General features: G+C 47.7%; 1 protein-coding gene across 7 annotated transcripts in view; it reads right to left on the bottom strand.

The window, feature by feature from the left end:
• SFXN5 (sideroflexin 5) overlaps positions 1 to 19335 on the bottom strand; it is a 108615-nt gene that overhangs the window by 42547 nt on the left and 46733 nt on the right. For all 7 annotated transcript variants that reach the window (XM_075092260.1, XM_075092257.1, XM_075092262.1 and 4 more), the window contains 3 exons: positions 14865 to 14918; positions 12151 to 12207; positions 11233 to 11298 (listed from right to left, as the gene is read on the bottom strand). In XM_075092260.1, coding sequence (XP_074948361.1) covers positions 11233 to 11298; positions 12151 to 12207; positions 14865 to 14918 — 177 coding nt within the window. The remainder of the gene's footprint in view (positions 1 to 11232; positions 11299 to 12150; positions 12208 to 14864; positions 14919 to 19335) is intronic.

Here is a 19335-nt window from a genome sequence, read left to right as displayed (position 1 = left end):
TACAAACACGTAATGGAGAGTCAGGTGGGATTCATCACACCAAACGTGGTAGAATCATAGAATCGTAGAATCATTTAGGTTGGAAAAGACCTTCAAGCTCATCAAGTCCAAACACAAACCTAACACTGCCAAGTCCACCACTAAACCATGTCCCTAAGTGCCACATCTACACATCTTTTAAATACCTCCAGGAATGGTGACTCCACCACCTCTCTGGGCAGCCTGTTCCAATGCTTCACAACCCTCTCGGTGAAGAAATTTTTCCTAATATCCAACCTAAACCTCCCCTGCCACAGCTTGAGGCTGCTTCCTCTTGTCTTACAGGCTCCCTTTCCAGCCGAGCACAGAGAAATGAGACTTCTTAAGGGTTTTTATTCTCCTCCCAAGACAGGCATGTACAGGTGCTCACACAAAATGTCCCCAACAGTGCCCATTCATCCCTGCTGCCTATCGAAGGAGTCCAGGGATGCAGCTCAGATGAAGATATCTACACTGGTCATGTCTCAACTCAGGCAAGATAAGCATTCCTCCTTGCAGCTGGGAGCTCTGGGCATGCAACTGCAGTACTGGTTTCAGCGCAGTACTGGTTTGGGATATTCCTGCGCTGTGACCCAGATTAGGGGACAAATCGAGGTTTTTCAAATTGCCTGTTCTTCTGAGGTTTCTTTCTCCAGAGCACTTCCTCGGTCTGGCTGACAGAGCATCCCAACAGCCGGGGGAAGCTGGGCACGGGGGATACATTACAGCGTGACCGCTGCTAACACCCCGCAACACGAAACCGGGGTTGCACGCTGTCAGCGGGAGAGCAACCGTACTCAGGGCTCTGCTATGCCTCCGGCAGCGCTCTGCCCTTCCTCTTCTCCAAACACCAAGAATTCCTGCTATTTATTTTGCTACCGGTTTTGTTTTCAGCATCAACAATGTTATCTCAGCAGAAGGACAGAGTTTGCGGTGTCGCCGTACTTGAAGCCGCAGCACCAGACACTGTCGCAGAGTGACTGTGTAATAATAAACCAAGATTTCTGTTTCCTTTTCTTTTCCTTCTTGTCTCAAAAAGTTCCGACTTCATGTCCACCAAGATCTAAATTTTAAAAGCACAGCAATTTTTTTAAAATCCTGCCCTTTTTTTTTCCTTTATGACTATTAAGGTTTTTGAAGCCTGAGAGATGGTTTTTGAATGACTGAAGTTGGCAACGACCGAGCCATTTGATAAAGGTCTAACTCTACACCTCTTAAACCAGTTCTAGAAGTTATTTCACTTAACTGTGAGAGGGAATTTTTATAAAATAAAGGAATATTAGGAGTCCAGCCAGCAAGGTAGCCATCAGTTGGTAGATGACACCAGCTAAACATCACTGCAACGCTCTCTAGACGTCAGTAACTACGTTGGTGAGATCTCCACTGGTTTAAGGGATTCAGCTTTCCCAGGTTCCAGTAGCCTTGGGGCAACATGGGCCACTAGAGTTGGAGCTGCTTGCTCTAAGTCCTAGAAAATCAACTTGGTAGGAGGGACTGGCTCCAAAGAAGCTCATCCTTCAGCCCTCGATTCACCAGATTGCTGAATTAGAACACTAATTGGATCTGATGAGTCCCATACAGCCAAACTGAAGAAAAGAGCATTAGGAGAAGGAAAGAACAAAATCATTCACTAGGGCTGAGAGGTGAAGATGGAGGCAGAGAGATGGAAAACTGGGCTGTTTACCAACTGGAGCTTTACCAAGTCAAGGAGAACAGAATGGAGGAGTATAAGGGAAGGGAAAACAGTAACAATCCAAGTGGAGAAGGCAGTCAGAGAGGGGCGAGAGTAAGGAAAGGAGGAAAGTTGAGTCATACGCAGGATGACAGCAGAAGGGATGACCGCAGTAGCCCCACAGGTGGATGCTTCAGTGGTGTAGCCTTAAGAACGAAGCAAGATTGCAGGAAAGGTATGAGCAGGAAAAGAGGGGATTAATGCTGATAAAAAGAGAAAGTTGATTTGGAGAAAGGGTTTGGGGGGTGGGGCACGCCCAAGACAAGAGGTGGTTGTTTCAAAGGTGAGTTTTCCATGCATCTGGGTCATGTACAGAGGCGACACCACACCTGGGGCAGAAGGAAATGGCACGGATGAGAACAGATTTGCTGGAAACAAGGACACACCAGTAAAACGAGAGAGAAAACGCTGCAGAGAAGCACAAGGAGTTCAGCAGGTGGCGAGGACCCGGTGGTTGCCGTCTACTCCCGAGCCCAGAGGCGGGGTGACGGGCACCGAGTGCCTCCCCAGAGCATACCACGTCTTTGCCTCCACTACATCAAAGGCTCTAGGTTGTGCCTTTGGGAGATGCCTGCTACAGCTCCAACGATTTACGGGCTTGGTGGAGGAATCACAGGCCTGGGTTTCAGGTCTGAGTGATCACACCACGCTCGTCTGGTGCATTCCGGTATCTGGACTTGGTATCTGTGAATCATTAGAGAAGAGGAGGTGCAGGAATAGGAGCTTTTGAGCACAGGTATCCTGATTTTAGAGCCGGGCTTCATTTAAAAACTTTAAGCAGCAAACAGAAGTTTATCACCAGCTCCTCCAACCCACTGTGATTCTCCTCCTGCTCCTGTCTCCTGGTTCACCTCCAAGGAGGCGCCCAGCTATGCTCCATCCCCTCCCCATCCCTCGCCCTACTTTGCACCAACTTCCTCCGGCTTTTAAATGTTTCTTGACCGCCCTAAGTGGCGGATAGTCCTGAGGGCAGTGGGTGGCCTCCCGCACCGTCTCACAAGCTGATTACGGGCATCACACCAAATTCACAGGCTGTCAATGCAGCCGCTCCACACGGCTCACAAACAATTATCAGGAAGAAGGAGCTGGGATTAGAAAAATCCACAGGGGCGCCTCCACCTAGAGAGGAGAGTGAAAAATTGCGCGCGCGTGTGTGTGTGCGCGCGCGCGAGTTAAGTGTGCGATGGGAGCAGGGAAAGAAGAACAACCCATGGTCGGTGGCACCGGTGGCGCAGGAAGGAGCAGGGTTGCTGCCCCAGAGCGCTGCGTGCAAGGATGCTCTCCCTGCCCCGAGTCGCACACATTGAGACTGAGAACTTGGTCTAACAAGCTCCTGTCCTTCCTGAACATGGGGGAAAAGAAAAATCTAGATCTTATTTTTTTTATTGCTCCTGAATTTTTTAAGTGTAATGAGCCGGTCCAACTCTAATTTGTCTGAAGTTCTCAGATTCTCCTTCTAGCCTTGGTTAGACACCCTCAGGCATTGCCTGGCTTTATTTTAAAGGACAGAGCTGTAAATGTAACTTTTTATTATTCTCACTCCCCAGCATCCCCGAGCAGATTTTGAAACCTGCTTCTTGGAGCAAACGTATCCCCTATAAATGGTATCAGCGCTACGGTTGGCAGAGCTGTGGGAGCCAGGGCTGCAAGGGCAGGCATTGCCAACGCCGGCTGTGACACAACCGTCACAACGCTGATATTATTTTACAGCGATAATCTTGGGCTTGAACAGTCTTCACCTGTCAGCTTCCTTAGGAGAGGAAAAATAAGATCTTTCTGCTGAAATCCTATGTGATTGTGAGAGTGGCTTGGGTTTTAAGGGATGTTTTCAAGACAAAGCACATTTTGATTTTGCAAAATGCTAACTTTTTTGGGGGGGGCAAATCCAGCTTGTTTAAAACTATCATTTTTGTAATGTCCATTTGTCCAGAGCTTTAATCTGATCTCTCAGACCCACAGTGGGCTTTGCTGATGAGACTCCTCCACAACTTTTTTGTTTGTGATACAGCTAAACAGAAAATTTAGGCATTATAATTCGTCTGTAACATCTGTGCCTGACCGGTTCCCACTGCAGCTGAGATTCCGGCATGGATTATAATCTCCAAACCCTCTGGGAATACAACCAAAAATCTCAAAGGCAAATTACAGTGTCTCGAGAATTCAAAAGCTCTGCAGAAACCCTACAGTAACTACAGGAGTCCCCAAAAAGCTCTGTTTTCTTGAAAATTATACCACCAAGACTTCTGTACAGAAGAAAGCTGCCCCTGGATGTCTTACTAAGCCGCCTGCATCAGAGAGGTGTGATTTCCCGCTGCGAGAGCAGGAATTTGAGTCCTGGAGCATCTAGGTTTGAGTTTCTGCTCTGAAGAGCTTCCTACATCGGTCCCGACACCAAGTCACACAGCTTCTGTCTCTGTTTCCCAACTGTGCAACAGAGCTGGGAGCAAAGCCCAACCTCCCGGGGCGCCCCAAAGTTCTGCAGGGGCTCCCATACAGCGTGCTGGAGGCAGCTGCAGCACATACACTACTCCATAGCGAGAGCTCTGCCCTTTGCTCCTGTCCAAGTGATCTAGGTGCATTTAACTTCAGCAGATTGTTGCTGGCTGCTTCTTTGAACCCCAGTTGTGAGCTCGTGGAGGCACCAGCCTTCAGTGGGCAGGTAGGCAGGAGCGGCTGGAGGGACTAACCTCCACCTTGGCTCTGCTGGTCACAACCACAGACTCACCTAAGCCACCTTTTTCTTCGCCCAAAGGCAACAAGCACTCGCACGCTCCATTTCTGCACAGCCGCTGCAGGGACAAGAGGAGTGACAAGCAGCTGAAGGGAGGCAACATCTCCAATTGCTGCAGCAGTCTGCTGGATGAAAACGTGTGCAAACCCACAAACCAAGAGCAAGAGCGTCAGGGGTCCTAAAACTGATTTATACGAAACCCTATACTGGCAGGAGTGTTTTTTCCCCTTGATTTTTCCAAAGGATAAAAGTATCATGGGATACTTCAGCAAACCAGACTAGGTCATTAAAACCATCTTGTTTCTCTCCAGTTTTAGCCTAATTTGTTTTTATAGATATTCAAGTTTATCTCCATATACTTTCACAGTTTGTGAAAGCACCAGGTGCGCACCATACAGTAAGCCGGGGTGTCACTAATCCATACTGGCACTGGCTCCCTACCTCCACTGGCTTGGTCTGGAGTCAGGATTTAGAGTCAGGAAGCAAGGAGGCACTTCTAAAATGAAAAGACGTGGATCTGCCTGTGAAGAGATGCTTTAACCACCCTCCCGTACACTGTGACCAGCAGTGACTCCAAGGTGAGTCATCAGTAGCTGACAGCACCAAAGTTATTAATGGCTTTAATCGCCTGATTTTTTTAACCCAAGGTTACCCGGTAAGGTAAGCCAAAAGGAAGTGTTCCAATCCTGGGCAGGTACGTTCTAAGTGTATGGATCACTACAAAATACACAGCCTGGCTGGCAGTCATGGTTACATGACATTGCATCTCTATCTTTTATACGAAAGACGACAAAACACCTACTTTTGTCAGAATTTAGCTCAGGTTGCTAAGTGAGAACAACGTATTTATTTGCCTCTGTACTGAGAAGACCACAAATCCCAAACTTGCACTTAATAAAAACCTTCTGAGAAGTTACAAACCCCGGTATATTTGAAAGGGGAGGGAGGGAGCCTGGCTCCTTTGTTAATTGGGGAAAACCCTAGTGTCCCATCACTTGTTGGGTTGGCAGCTGGCCTTGATGATCCTAAGATGTCTTTTCCAACCTTACTGATTCTGTGATTAAGAGACGCCTGGTCTCACACACGTGTTTTTGCTTCCCCTTTCATCAGGGGAGAATCAGAGCCTTATCGCAAGGGGGAAGCTCAGCGCCATCGTGCCTAGGCAGTCATGATAGACACTCCCTGGTTAAGTTACATACACCTATATATGTAAAACACGCTCTGTATGCCTGGCAGGCTTGCTGCAGTCTAATTAGAGCCCATCCCGTCAACAGGGGAGGGCCATGCTAGCAGTTCCAAGGTCCGTGGCACCTCCAGGGTACATGGAGTGGACAACAGATGGATGACAAGCTAATGACCTGGGCACCAAGCTGAGCAAGAACACTCTGCTTACTGGGAGACGTCGGATACATGGCCAAATGATACTGGCAGAAGAAAGAAACACTTTGGAGAGTCTGCATGGGGTCTTCAGCATCACAAGGAGCAAGATGCGGAGCCAGTCTTGGCAGAACCTGAAGCCGTGGTTGTGGAAACGAAAAACCTGACATTTAAAGCTCTGATCTGAGGACTATGGAAACCAACGGCAATAACACCACTGCCGTGAAATGCTTCAAGGAGGACGTACGGAGAAACCCGAAGACTCAACACCACAGGCTCCAGGTGAGGCAACCCTTGCTAACACCACCGGTCTCCAGTCTACTGGACACAGCACCAGTGATCACCCGGAAACCAGGGAGCGTCTGCTCACAGCCCTTGTCTGGATCTGGTTTCATTTGCAGGCACTTAATTGCAGCCATAAGAATCACTTCGGGGTTCAGACCTAATTTATAGTCTAAGGCCATAGTACTGAAGGGCCAAATCAGATGCAAAAGTGATCAGCAATACAGTCATGAATCGAGTTTGGGTCTGACACTAAAAAACTAACATATAAAATACATATAAAATGGTTAATAACAATAAAATTGGCTTTGATTACACAGCTTTTTTAACCTTTTAAAAATGTGGCCCCCAGTTCAAGAAGGACAGGGAACTACTGGAGAGAGTCCAGGGGAGAGCTACGGAGATGCCCAGGGGCTGGAGCATCTCCCTTGTGAGGAAAGGCTGAGAGACCTGGGTCTGTTCAGCCTGGAGAAGAGAAGGCTGAGGGGGGATCTCATCAATGCCTATAAATATCTGAAGGGTGGGTGTCAGGAGGACGGGGCCGGGCTCTTTTCAGCGGTGCCCAACGCCAGGCCAAGGGGCCACGGGCACAAGCTGGAACACGGGAAGTTCCACCTGAACGTGAGGACAAACCCCTTCCCTGTGCGGGTGCCAGAGCAGGGGCACAGGCTGCCCAGAGAGGCTGTGGGGTCCCTTCCCTGGAGACATTCACCCCCCGCCTGGACGCGGCCCTGTGCCCCTGCTCTGGGGGTGCCTGCTCCAGCAGGGGGTGGGACGGGGTGAGCTCCAGAGGGCCCTTCCAACCCCCGCCACTCTGGGATTCTGTGACAAACTTAGCAGAGAGCAAGAGTGTGCGCGTGTATGCGTGTCTGCTGGAAAGAGTTTCTGTGTAATTACAAGCCCTCTGATCAGTGTAGCTCTTGGCACTAGAATATTGGGGGGGGGGGGGGGGAACATTTAAAATATGCTTGGTCTTTCTCAAGTCTTTTTACTACTCTCTGCCTTTGTTTGCCATGCTTAGGAAAACCAGCTGGTATTAATTGCGCTTCATACACCACCATCATGAACAGCAGCCAGATATCAGAAAATAAGGGCTAATCACAGGAATCCACTCAATTGTTAAAAAAAACCCAAAAATTACCGCTCAGTGTTCAGAATAGCAGTAAAACGAGACCAGTCAAAAGAAAAGGGAGGAAGGAGGCTGGTGTATGAGGGATGTGATAAAAATAAACTACAATCACAGAAGGAAAAACAGAAATCTAGGTTACTTAACGGTAATCTGACTCCTCTAAACATATTGTCTGCCACAAGCAAAGCTTGGAGGAGTCGCACGCTCATGCGGAGCCGGTAGCCCAGGTCTCGGCACGTGCCCGGTGGCAGAGACGGTGCAAAAGTGTCACGTAAGAAGTTAGAGATGGAAGAGATCTTTTCCCACGCTCAGTCTTAAAATTATCCCTTCTGATGCCTTTGTAGCCTTACTTCAAGTGATTGCTTCACCTGAGCGCTGCACAAGAGAAGAGATAAAATTCTGGATCTGGCATAGATTTCCTTGCCCGAAGCTACGCTGTGAATTGTGTTGAGCTGGGAGTAGGTGGAAAAAAGAAGGAATGTTGGGGGAAAAAATATTGAAATATTGAAAACCAGAATATTGATTCCTCCAAACACTCATCCCAAAGGGCTGCAAACCAGGAGGCCCAGATGTAGCGCTGGATCTAAGAGAGAGAAGCGTCGCCTCTCTCTGCCAGCAATTCCTCTCTCTAAAACGGGAAAAGGATCAGGTTATTTGCAAAGATTTCCAAAGACTTCTAGTTTAATTGCAAGAAGCGTAAAGCCAAAATCTGCTCTTCTGTACGCGTGAGAAAGCAATTTGTTTGTCCCTCTTGTTAGATAAAGACACAGAGGGTGAAGACGATGGGAAGCACAATCACAAGTCAACTGATCTGTCATTTCATGAGCCTTCTCCCCACGTCGCTTGCCAACTGCAAACATGGAAGGGGCTCGCTTTAATTAATACCGGGTCTCAGCAGACCACTGGAGGCACTGGCACTTGTTTTCAGGTCATCTGGTCCTAATAGGCTCACACTGGGAGGTGATTTGTTGCTAACTGACAGCAGAGATCAGTTAATGAGGGCTGAGGCCTTACAGTCCAACGTAATGAACCTCAGGGCTATTTCTATATTATTATTTGTCATCATCATTTAAAAAAAAAAAAAAGGCAAAACTTCTCGAGGAGATGCTGGTTATTAATCCAGATATTTACAATATAAAAATCACTCCCAGCTCTGCAGGATTTTCTCTGGGCATCTCTGCATCAGGAGTTGAGCACGCAGTAAGCAGTGCTACGGCTTAGCGGGACACCAGCTAGTCTGCGGTAACACACACATCGGTAGCGTCCCCAACAGCTCGTCTACACGGGGACATCGGGATACAGCGACTTCATCCCGTTTTTGCACACCCTAAGCGCCACAGCATGCCTCACTTTGGAAGCTGACCTCCTTCCAGCACCAGGAAGAAGAAAGTATCCATGAAGGCTGCTGCCCTTCCCAGCTCTCCCAGCTACATCGACAGAAAGCTCCTGCCTCCCCGTAACAATATTCTGACTCTCAGAGCACCAGAGCTACAAAACCACTGCTATTACAGAGCTCACGGTACTGTTCGCACACGCTAAGGGCACCCCAGAGAAGCCCAGTCCGGTGAGGCCATCGTAGCACTTACACAAGAAGGCAGAAACACCCCCTTGGCATCTGTACCACTGAAGGAAGATTTCCTCTTGCACAAGCTTGAAACACTGTAAGTACAGAATATTGTGGCATCATCTTTCCTTACGGTGCTTTTAAAGCTCTCCCATGATGGACAGCTAAGGTGTGCAAGATAACCAGGCACTGGGGCACCTGCTGGGGATGCACCTACAAGTTACATGGACAGATAAATCCCAGCATCATTTCAGTTTCTGCCTTTATTCAAAGCTTGTTGCTCTGTACAGACTACGAGCTCCTTCAGCACCAGGGAGTAAACAGTACAACTACCACAGGTACAACCGTGGAACGAAGAGCTGATCTACCATCAGCAGACTGACGAGCCACCCACGCGCCACCAGCAGTGACGACCACCCTGCGGTAACAGCAGGCCACTGCTGGTTTGCTGTTATTTGTCTACAAGTCTTGGTGTAGCTTTTCACACTGCTTCCGAGAACGAGCGCTCCTCACAGCATCACTGATGGTCACTTCTGCACTCTGAACCTATCTTTCTGCTTCAGCTCCTTTGGAGTCAGCCTAGGAGGAACCAGAGATTTTGAAGACCTGCATCAGCTGTCCCAAGATGGACATCTCCGCTCGCCGTCCAGGTGGTTTCCTTACCAAAGCCTGTCAGCTTCTCGGGGTGACAAAACTCTGCCAACATCACTTCTCCGTGTCTCCTGCCCTCTATCTGCCCCTGTTGCCAAAATGGAGAGGAGCATTAATGCCAACAGCGTGGAACCAGTCGTCATCCCTCCGCTGCAGCTGCGCTGGGGGTTGGAAGGCAGGTGAGCGGCAGCAGCACAACAAGCTGGAGAGCTTTGTTTTACTAATTCACAGGGTGGAAAAAAATCTGAACTAAAGACGGAGGAGTTCAGTCAAGCTCTCCTATGCTACACCAGGAAACAGTGGACAGAGAACGGCTGCTAACTGAAGTGCTGAGGTTGGTGGGACGGGGACTCAGATTGTACTTCAGCCGCAAAAGCGTGGAGCTGGTGTGACACATCTTCGCGGGGTTATGAAGCGTGGGAGCTCACACCAGCGCAAGGCTGCTCTGTGTGCACAGTCCGGGTTAATTCTGCAGTGAAGGGGTAATACAGGTGACACAGGGGAGCAGGACGGCAACCGGCGAGCAAGCCAAGCCAGCAACGCGGAATACTATCAAGCAGAAGCGTATCCAATAAAATGGACAGTTTCCACTCAAAACTACAAGGCACTTCACCACCTCTATGCCCTTTGCTACCTCTGGTGCAAAGCTGTCTGGCAGCTGCAGGAGAACACAAAGATAGGCTTTGTGCAGACCTTCTGCTGCCCACTATGGACACGATGTGCCAAACCTCTCACTGCCAGTTCCCAGCCAGCAGCTCCTGCCTCCATAGTTCTCCTAACAATCCACAGCCTGCTCCAGACAAACATTTTTACCTTGTAAAGAAATCTAAACAGGCCAATGCAGCATTCTCCCTGAAGGTGAATTGGGGAACCTGGTTATAAACGGCTTGGTGCTGACCTCCTCCATTGGCACAGTCTGTTTGCAGAAAAAAATGCCTGGAAAAGGATGGCTGTGGCTTGAGAAAAAGGAAGAAAAGTCTTGGCCAGCGGAAAAAAAATACAGCTGCTGTGGGATCTTTAATGTTCCAGCAGAAAGGGTACAACTATACGTTTCAGAAGCTTATTTGAAAATCCAACATAGGAAATAACTTCTGTAAGTTGCTTCTGAAAAATGTACCTGCCTCCTCGGGAATTGGCTGACCCTGCTAAGGATGTCAACTTGTGCATCTGGGGAATCCAAGTATTAAAAGCCTGATGACTGCACCACGAGACCACGAGTTTAGCAACATTAAAAGCTCCTCTCTTACAGATTGCTTCAGACATGACTTGAATACTGTTTTCAGCTCGATAGCTGTCCACAGGTGAAAGATATGATTTCAAGGACTGGGGTTCTTTCAATTCAATGTGCTGACCCACCAGGAGAGTATCTCCAAAAGCCTGCCTCTGCTCGGCACGTCAGCTGTCACACTGTCGCTCTGCAGCCGCAGAGTCACTCTTTTAACTTGGACTAGGCTAATTCACCACGAGTTAATGCACGCGTGGATAGTCTGAGTTCAGCCAGCAGCAAAGCCACGGTGCGGGACGTGCTGGAAGCCACCAGCAATACAAGTCTCCTGCTGGAAAGTTTGGGCATGCATGGACAGAGACACCTCATGGTTAAAACAATTTTTGGTTATGCAGACTGAATTCTGTCAATTAAGAGAAAAACATGCTTGGCAATTCAAACAAACATCTCAAAAGCACTGCAGTACTACTGTAAGGGAGCAGTTACTTAGTAGTGAAATATATAGATATAAAGCGTTACCCACTGCTATTGAGACAGCACTTATGACAGCTCCCAAGTAGCCCTGGATGAACTTGGATGTCGGAGAAGGCTTTGGAAAGAAAAACAAAACATATTTTCAATAAATAAACTGCTGGTTATTAAAATGCAACCAAGCTTTTTTGTTTGTTTTGTTTTAAACCAGAGACAGGTTTAATTTTGTCATATTGTTCTGTGACACATGGTCTGTCATCTAGCAGCGGCAAAAGCAAGGAAAATTGTAGCCTCATGAGCAAGGTTAAAGGGGATGGAAAATTAATTGGCATCAGAAAATTATAATAATAGCAGCTTAAAGGAAGTATGTGAATGAAATTCAGCAAATGGTACAAAATTAGCATTCTTATACACTAGTGATGAACCCCAAACTCTCCACATTAAGTACTTGTCTTCGAAACATTATTTCAATCAGCTGGATAGTTTCCAGCTCAGCTTCCCATCTTGAGCTTCCCACATCCCGACATGGGACAAATGAAGGCTAAAGTGATGGAAGAGAGCAGGAACAGCCCCACCACCTCCCGGGACCGCTGCTGGTAGCGCATATAAAGTCCTCGGGAGGTGGCAGCGTGATCATGAAGCCGCCTTCTGCTATCCAAAAACCCAGATACCATTTTGCTTTGTTCTCATTTACATATTAACTTAAACCATTTCATACCAGTTAGAACTATACACTGGTTCAGCTCAAAGGCACAGAGCGTTACTTATGTGCCTCGAGTGATTTTGAGATCCTCCTGCCATTTACAGCTGAGGTTTAAAATGGAAGCCTACACAGGAGAATGGCCAATCTATAAATTCATCGCAGTGCCGACTCCGGAGTTTCTATTAACAGCGAAGAGACAAGACTTATGTTTCCGTGTCAAAACAGACCTAACGTGCTGCACGCGCCACATATGTTGGGTCTCCTCACCTTTGTCGCGTTGCGGTTTGCATAGTTGACGCAGGCATTGTGGCTCTGATTCAACCACTAAAGAGGAAACAAGAAGAGACAGGCATAAACATAACTTCACAAAAAAAAAAAAAAAAAGAAAAATCTATAAACACGGGAGCGCCGCGGGTAAACTCATCTCCCTTTGGACCTGTTCACAACTTGCCACCTCTTTCCAAAGGCTCGTGCATGCCTTGCATCTGATCTAGTGCCCTTCAAAGTGAGGGACAGAAATCCCAAGGCACCCAGTGCCCAGAGGGCAGCTCTGCTTCCCTGTACGCTTGACGTGCAACTCTCCTCCTCCCCAAATCCACCTCCAAACGACACCTTGGTGCGCTTTGGTCTTTATTTTCATCAGCACCAAATCCATACTGTAAGACGGAGCAGTGAGCCCTGCAGCAGTTTTATCAGTCACTTGTTAAGCTCCGTGGTTCTCAACCAGAGGGTCATATAAGGCTTCAGCTGAGGAACTGGAGATGAGCAGATGTACCATCTTACGGATACGGATGCCACTGAACTGGTATTTCTATCCACAACTTTTTGGAGCCAGATTTGTCACCAAAGCAGCATGACAGCAGCTGGGTTTGAGTAGCACCATGCTCCTGAAGGGGTTTTACCCAAAGCAACTGCTGGTAATGTAAAGAAAATTACAGTTTTCATTCCAAAACACTACGTTCCCCATTCAGAGCATGTTCAGAACTGGACTCCTCTCCAGCTGTGGCCAGAACTAAGATGGAGGAGGAGGAATGAAGTGAGGGTGAGGAGAGTGAAACGAGGTGCTAAAACACAGGGACCAGTCCAGTCATTGCTGAGTTCATGGCCCAGGAGCACATTTTTCCTGCTGACCAGCTCTTTCCCTGGAATGTTTGACCTAGCAAACCTTGCTTTATTGTTTTCTTTAAATAATAATTTTAAAAAGCCCCTACAAAGTCAGGTTGCCAATATGTGCCGGAAATTTGCCTCACTTTTCCAGATGTGGGGATTTTTTTTTAACCCCCACAGCTCATATCTACATTAGCAGGTCCACAGGACGAGGCTAGAGCTAACCTGAGACACGTACATTTTGGGCATCAGCAACAAGTACTTCACTGTACAAGCCCGTTCCTATAGGACGCAGTGTTTCTTGATGCAGTAATCTGCATAGTCCCTAAATCCTATGCTATTTACCTGAATAAATCTCCTTTCCAGAGAGATGTAGGCATACTGCTCAGCTATTGCCCTTAATCTAGGGTTTAAGCCGTCTTAGGTTGAAGACACCACTTCGACTACCCTTTTCTTGACTCCATCATCTTCCCAGGTGGCTGCGTGACACCCTCTTGGGATTTTTGGGTGACGCCTCTCCAGGCTGCTACTCCTTGTACTTGCATTTTTCAGAAAGGGGTGAGCCCTGTGCCCATCACGGTGGAGGGGAGAGTTCAAGAACCACTCGTCAAGCACCAGCGGCTCAGGCAGGCTACGACTGCCGGACTTGCTGGCTATGACTTCCTCCTTGAGTGGGCTCAGTTTGATTCTGCGTTTGAAATCTTCTTTCTAGTTTTAAAAGGATTATTCCATCCTTTTAAAGCCAAAAGTTTCTCCCAGCTATGCTGTGATGGTGGGAATAGGAGCTCCTCCTGTACGCCATGCCTCAGGTAAGGCACCCAGCCCAAGCCCGCTACCCGGGCTGGCTCGCTCCTCACTCACACAAGAGTAACTTTTCTAAAAGCCAACTCTTTCCATTGTAGACCTCTAAAAACAGGTGAGGCAAGGTGCCTTCAAAAATACGAATGAGTCTAGATGCCTCCAGCCACTATCCCACTCCCAGCAGGTAAAGCCACATGGTACAACCTATAGCGAAACACACCGAACCACAAGTTACTGGCACGTACCAATACATTCTCGGTTCTGCTGTCTTTCTAACATACTAGGCAGATCCCATTCTGCTTTGATATTTCTTAACTGCATAATTCTCTATCATCACTTACACTGTAGACAATAAAAAGACATTCGCAACTAAAAATAAGTCTGAAAGTAACTTGTTTTTGCATTTCAGTTAGTGCAGAAATTATACTTAAGTGAGGTGTTTACTATGGATAAAACTCATTCACGTGCACGCCTCCTCCCCTTACTCTTAATTCCCGGAATTTTAATGGGAAATAACACCAACACCTCCCCGCGCACATACTTGTTTTTAACCCAAACCCCCTGTAGAGCATTGAACACAGAGGTTCTCACCTTTGCAATGCACAGCTATTCCCGAAATTCCTGGACACGGCCCCCTCCCCACCCCCAGCCCTGCACACACATGGCACTTCCAATGGGAATTCACTAAGGAAGATCCCAACTACTTGACAAGGTGTCTTCAAAACAGCAGATGTGTGAGCTTAAGGACCTGCATTTTCATGGAAGTACACACTGTGCAGTCATTTACACCTATACAAAATGGGTCCAAAACGCTGATTTTGAGATCCTGGGCTGTTTTGCATCTCCCTTGCAATGGCATAAATAGCCAGGCGCTGGAAAGTGGACCCAACAGTTTGCTCATAGCCCCTTCTTGACCTACCAAACCTTTCCCTAATTATACCCAGCCACGTCGTCTCCCCATTAACTAAAGCACTGCCAGCGCAGAGAAGCCATGTGCATCAGTTTGTCCTCTAGACACAAGTCAACCGCTTGTTCCCTTTCCATCATTCTCCACCCATTTGGACGGGTGTTACCTGCCAAAACACAGTGGATGCCAGCGTCTGGTTGGGCAAAAGAAGACCAACAACCTGCAAGAGAAGAGATTTTTCTCATTAGCAAATGCATTTCTGGTTTGCTCTCTGCACTATTCTAGGCATGCAAACAGCAAGCCCATTTCTAATGACTTGAATAAATTGTCTTTATTTATGGCTTTATTTCATTATAGAATCACAGAATGCCCTGAGCTGGAAGGGACCTCAAGGACCACCGAGCCCAGCTCCCGTCCCTGCACAGGACACCCCAAATTCACACCGTGTCTCTGAGGGCCTTGTCCAAGTGCTTCTGGAATATGGCCAGGCTGGTGCCGTGATGCCTCCCTGGGGAGCCTGTGCCAGGGCTCCACCACCCTCTGGGGGAAGGACCTTCTCCTAATGCCCAGCCTAACCCTCCCCTGGCACATCTCCCTGCCATCCCCTCGGGTCCTATAGTTATGGAAGTTCCCTTCAGCCTATCGTCTCTCAGTTTTCTGGTGGTGAAACTGGGTAACGTAGCTGCCCGTGAAAGCTTTGCATCTCTCATTGTTGCTTGCAACACACCTTGAAAAGAGTCTGGCAGCAGATACTGTCCAAAGATTAGTCCATTAAAATATAATAATTTCTTTAATCCAGGTATTTCTGGAGGATAACACAACCATTGCATGATTGTGAGTTCAAAGTTGTTACTGTTCGGGGGGTTCTTATTTTCCTTTGGAACATTCGCTGTTTCAAGCACAAGAAAGAAATCTGATTTGAACATCTGAAGACAGGAGTGCCACCTGGAAGCACATGTGCTCCTGTTTAGGAGCCTGAATTTTGATATAAGAGAATTGTTGATGTCTCATACTCCGAGCTGCGGAAACTCCTGCTTGGGTTAGGAGCTCAGGCTGAGGATCGCCACCTCCCAGAGGCTTACGGCAGCCCGTCCCAGCACATCTGGCCAGGTGCTGCCTGCACAACACGAGATGCCACAAGCTTTGCAAGGTCACCCACCGCAGCACCCAAGGCCACACACGTGTATGTTGCCTATACAGCCCTGAGAGCATCCCTGGGACGTCTCGGTACACCTCACAGGCATGCCCTCCGCCATTCTTTAAAGGCCTCATCTCTTACACTAAGCGCAGCACTGCCAGACTCCTTCCTACCTTGTTTTATGGCAACCTTTCCTCTTAAAGGGTAAGAAGTTGAAGAAGAGGAAAGGGATGCAAAGCAAGAGGACTCTCAACAATAAACCCAACAAACACAGACAAGAAGATGAGTTCTTGGGTAAGAAACAGGTAAGATGAGATACTTCCTAACATCACTGTCCTTTTCTCCTGTCCTGCACCTTAAATGTCTGACAGTTTCTGAAGAAGACAGGCTTCTTGTCGCAAAATCACACTTGCACCTTTGTTAAGAGTATAAAGACTGAACAACTCCTTTTAATTCCAAATACATTTACTTTCAGGGCACTTGTGAACTGCAACGTCTTTGAGGCATCTGGGAAAGAAGGCTGCGAGTTCATTCCCACGCTCAGACCATCTTCTGCACCATTTTTCTTTCAGTTTCTCCCCAGAGAAGCCGAGAAGAAAGAAAACTCCCCTGTTAGAGCACAGCGAGCCTGCCACAAGGAGGGATAAGCTAAAGCCATCTCTGCACATCTGCAGCAGCATCAGTTGAAGAGGAGGCAACTTCTACGCTTAAGGACGTAAGAGAGAAATAACAACAAACAAAAGGGTAATAGGGTTGGGAGGCCTGATTTGATTTACATCTTCTTTCCTTTCTCCTCCTCCTCCTTTCCTCCTACAGCCTTTCGTGAAGTTACAGCTACTTTGTACGCTGGCCGAGCGCCAATCTGTGCAAGTTACACTAATTTACCGCTTCCATTCAATATGTGGATCTCGTCATTAATTACGCCGTTGCCGGTCTTAGCCAAACGAATTCAACAGGCGATGAACCTCCTCACCCCAGGACCGACTTACGCCCCTGAAGCCAGCGGGCTAATGAGGCTCCGGAGGAGAGGGAAGATTGCAGGCAGCTACTTACACTGTCAGCTGAAGCTGAGGGCCGAGAAAAATAAAAGAGGAAAATAAATAAATAAAAAAGAGCACCCAAAATCTGTATGACTGAAAGAGGCACGTTTAAATGCAAACTCTCCATATGTGCAAGAGTCTGTCAAGAAATGTACAGTTTCACTTTTAATTACTGTCAGGGGAAAAAAATAACTAAGAAGGAAAACAAAATAAAAAAAAAAAAAGCTTCTAAATACTAGAAGAGTACCAGCTACAAAATTTAATTGCCTATCAGGTGTGAACGGCCCTTCGTGCCCCCAAAGCCAGGGCTCAAGCTGCCGCTCGGACATCTGTCAGCTCTGAGCAGCCTCGCGGCGCGTTGGCGTTACGAGCTTTCCTCTTGCAAGCCCCAAGTCCTGCCTCGTGTGTTAGCGCGAGTCATCTGCGACCCCGTATTACACCCGGGTCTTCTCTGTGCCCTTCGAAACCTCAACAGGACCCCCCCATTTTTAAACGGCTGGGGAAAATAAGGTGCTTAAAGCTGTGGGTGGCAGCTGGGAACAGCAGCATGGCTTTTGCTCCATCCGCACTGCCCGAGCCTCAAGCTGGATTTCCTCAACGCAGATCAATCTTCCTCCTTGGAGCCTTTCATCCCTGGGATGAAACACAAACCCAGGGTAAAAGGCTACAGCCCTGCAGCTGCCTTGCTCATCCCACCCTACAGCAACGAGAGACAATGTGAGTGGCTGGATTTGCTCTCTCCTGGGCTGAAATCTGGCTGGGCAGATACAAACTCTCCCTACACTTACATATACTCCATCCTGTTCCCACTCTGCCACTGCAACCGATTCTGGGGTCAAACCATAAACCTGAGTGCGGAGAGGACAGACGGAGGCTAAAAAGAAAAGCAAATGGTTGCAACTCGGGGAAAGAACAAACAGCCACAGGATTTGCTTGTGTCAGGGGAGTAGCTGCTTTGGCCAGAAGAGAAACAATTATTTTCAGCAAGACCTTAATCTCTTTCACAGTGAGCTAAACCATACTGAATTATTTTGCATTAGCTATAGGGGGGGAAAAAAATCACGTATATAGGCAGCATCATGTATTGACTGATAGGCGGCAAACCTGTTAATACATAATCTGATCACGTCTCTGCCGGAATCTATGCGGGGCGTTTAACTGACCCCCAAACACCGGGAGAATTAGCGCGGGTGCAACGGCACGCCGGCACGGCTTTGCGGGCGAGGACAGCCACGCTCGCTCAGCCAGAGCCCACCGCAGGCACATTAAGTCTCTCTTGAGGAAATCCCATCCCCCTATGTGAAATGCAAGACTCAAACTGTTTTTATGCTAGAGCAGGCTGCCAATTTTGTCACTAAATTTCACAGATCGATTGGCATAAATGTTACATTTTAATTTTAACATTTGAAACGTTTGGGTTTTTTTTTTTTTTTTTTTTAAAATGACAAGAGGTTCCAGTTTATCCTTTACAGCTAGTGAAATTGGGCTCATCTGACAGCTCTCGGCTCCTCTGACAGCTCTGGATTTGGGCCGATTTCATTGTCAATTTGATCGTTAACTCATTTTTGTTTAACCTTTTCTTTTAAAATGCCCCATACAAAGTTACCACCAAACCCTTAAGCACAACAACAAATAGTAACAGCCGCGATGATTTCTGCTTTTAGGTGTTAGCAACCCCGCTATCACCGCCTGGGAGAGGGTCATTACCTTTAAGCGAGTACTTCACCACAGTCCACTGGGTTTAGGAAGATTAAATTTAGCAGATTTTCCCCCTTTAACCATTTTAATATGCGTGATCTAATAAGCTGAGCCAGGAGCTGGTGGCTAGGAGGGCCGTCTACCTTCTGGCACCGACTTTGGGTGATTCGGGGCAAAACCGCATGCTTCAGTTTCCCCATTCGTAAAATGGGGTTGATTAATCGTTCCTGTTCCTGAAGACGTGCTGAGGTTTCAGCATTAGGAAGACAGGCAGAATTATCTCCCTTCTGGCTTTTGCTGTCGAGAGCACTCAAACACTTACACATTTCACAATAGTAAGTACAAACTAAAAACGCCCTTAGCAATAACCCCACGGAAAGCACTCCCCGTTTTAATTAATCAAGACAAGAGCGCACGACACCGGCCTCGCCGTGCTGCAGCTCGTCACGTTTGGGAAGCGACTTGTAAAACATGCAAATGGGGGGAAAAAAAAAAAAAGTGTCCAAAGATGAAATCTGAGAGTTGCAGAAGTTGCATTTTGCAGGCAATGAGCTCATCTTGGTCCTCCCTTTCCAGAAGGAAAAGATAAAGCTGAAGACATTGCAGGGGGCTGGGCAAACGATGTTAAATAGATTAATACCCTTGAGCACAGCATCCGTAGGGCAGGCTTTGCAGGACGAACCCCTTGCTAACGTGCGATGGGAAAAGCGGGAACCCTGTGTGATGGTGTCGTGAGGAGGTAAGGTGGAATTTGGTGTGAA

The sequence above is a fragment of the Phalacrocorax aristotelis genome, chromosome 4, assembly GCF_949628215.1.
Source record: "Phalacrocorax aristotelis chromosome 4, bGulAri2.1, whole genome shotgun sequence".
Lineage (NCBI taxonomy): Eukaryota > Metazoa > Chordata > Aves > Suliformes > Phalacrocoracidae > Phalacrocorax > Phalacrocorax aristotelis.
Note: the sequence above shows the minus strand (reverse complement) of the source record. Positions and strands in the feature narration are given on the sequence as shown.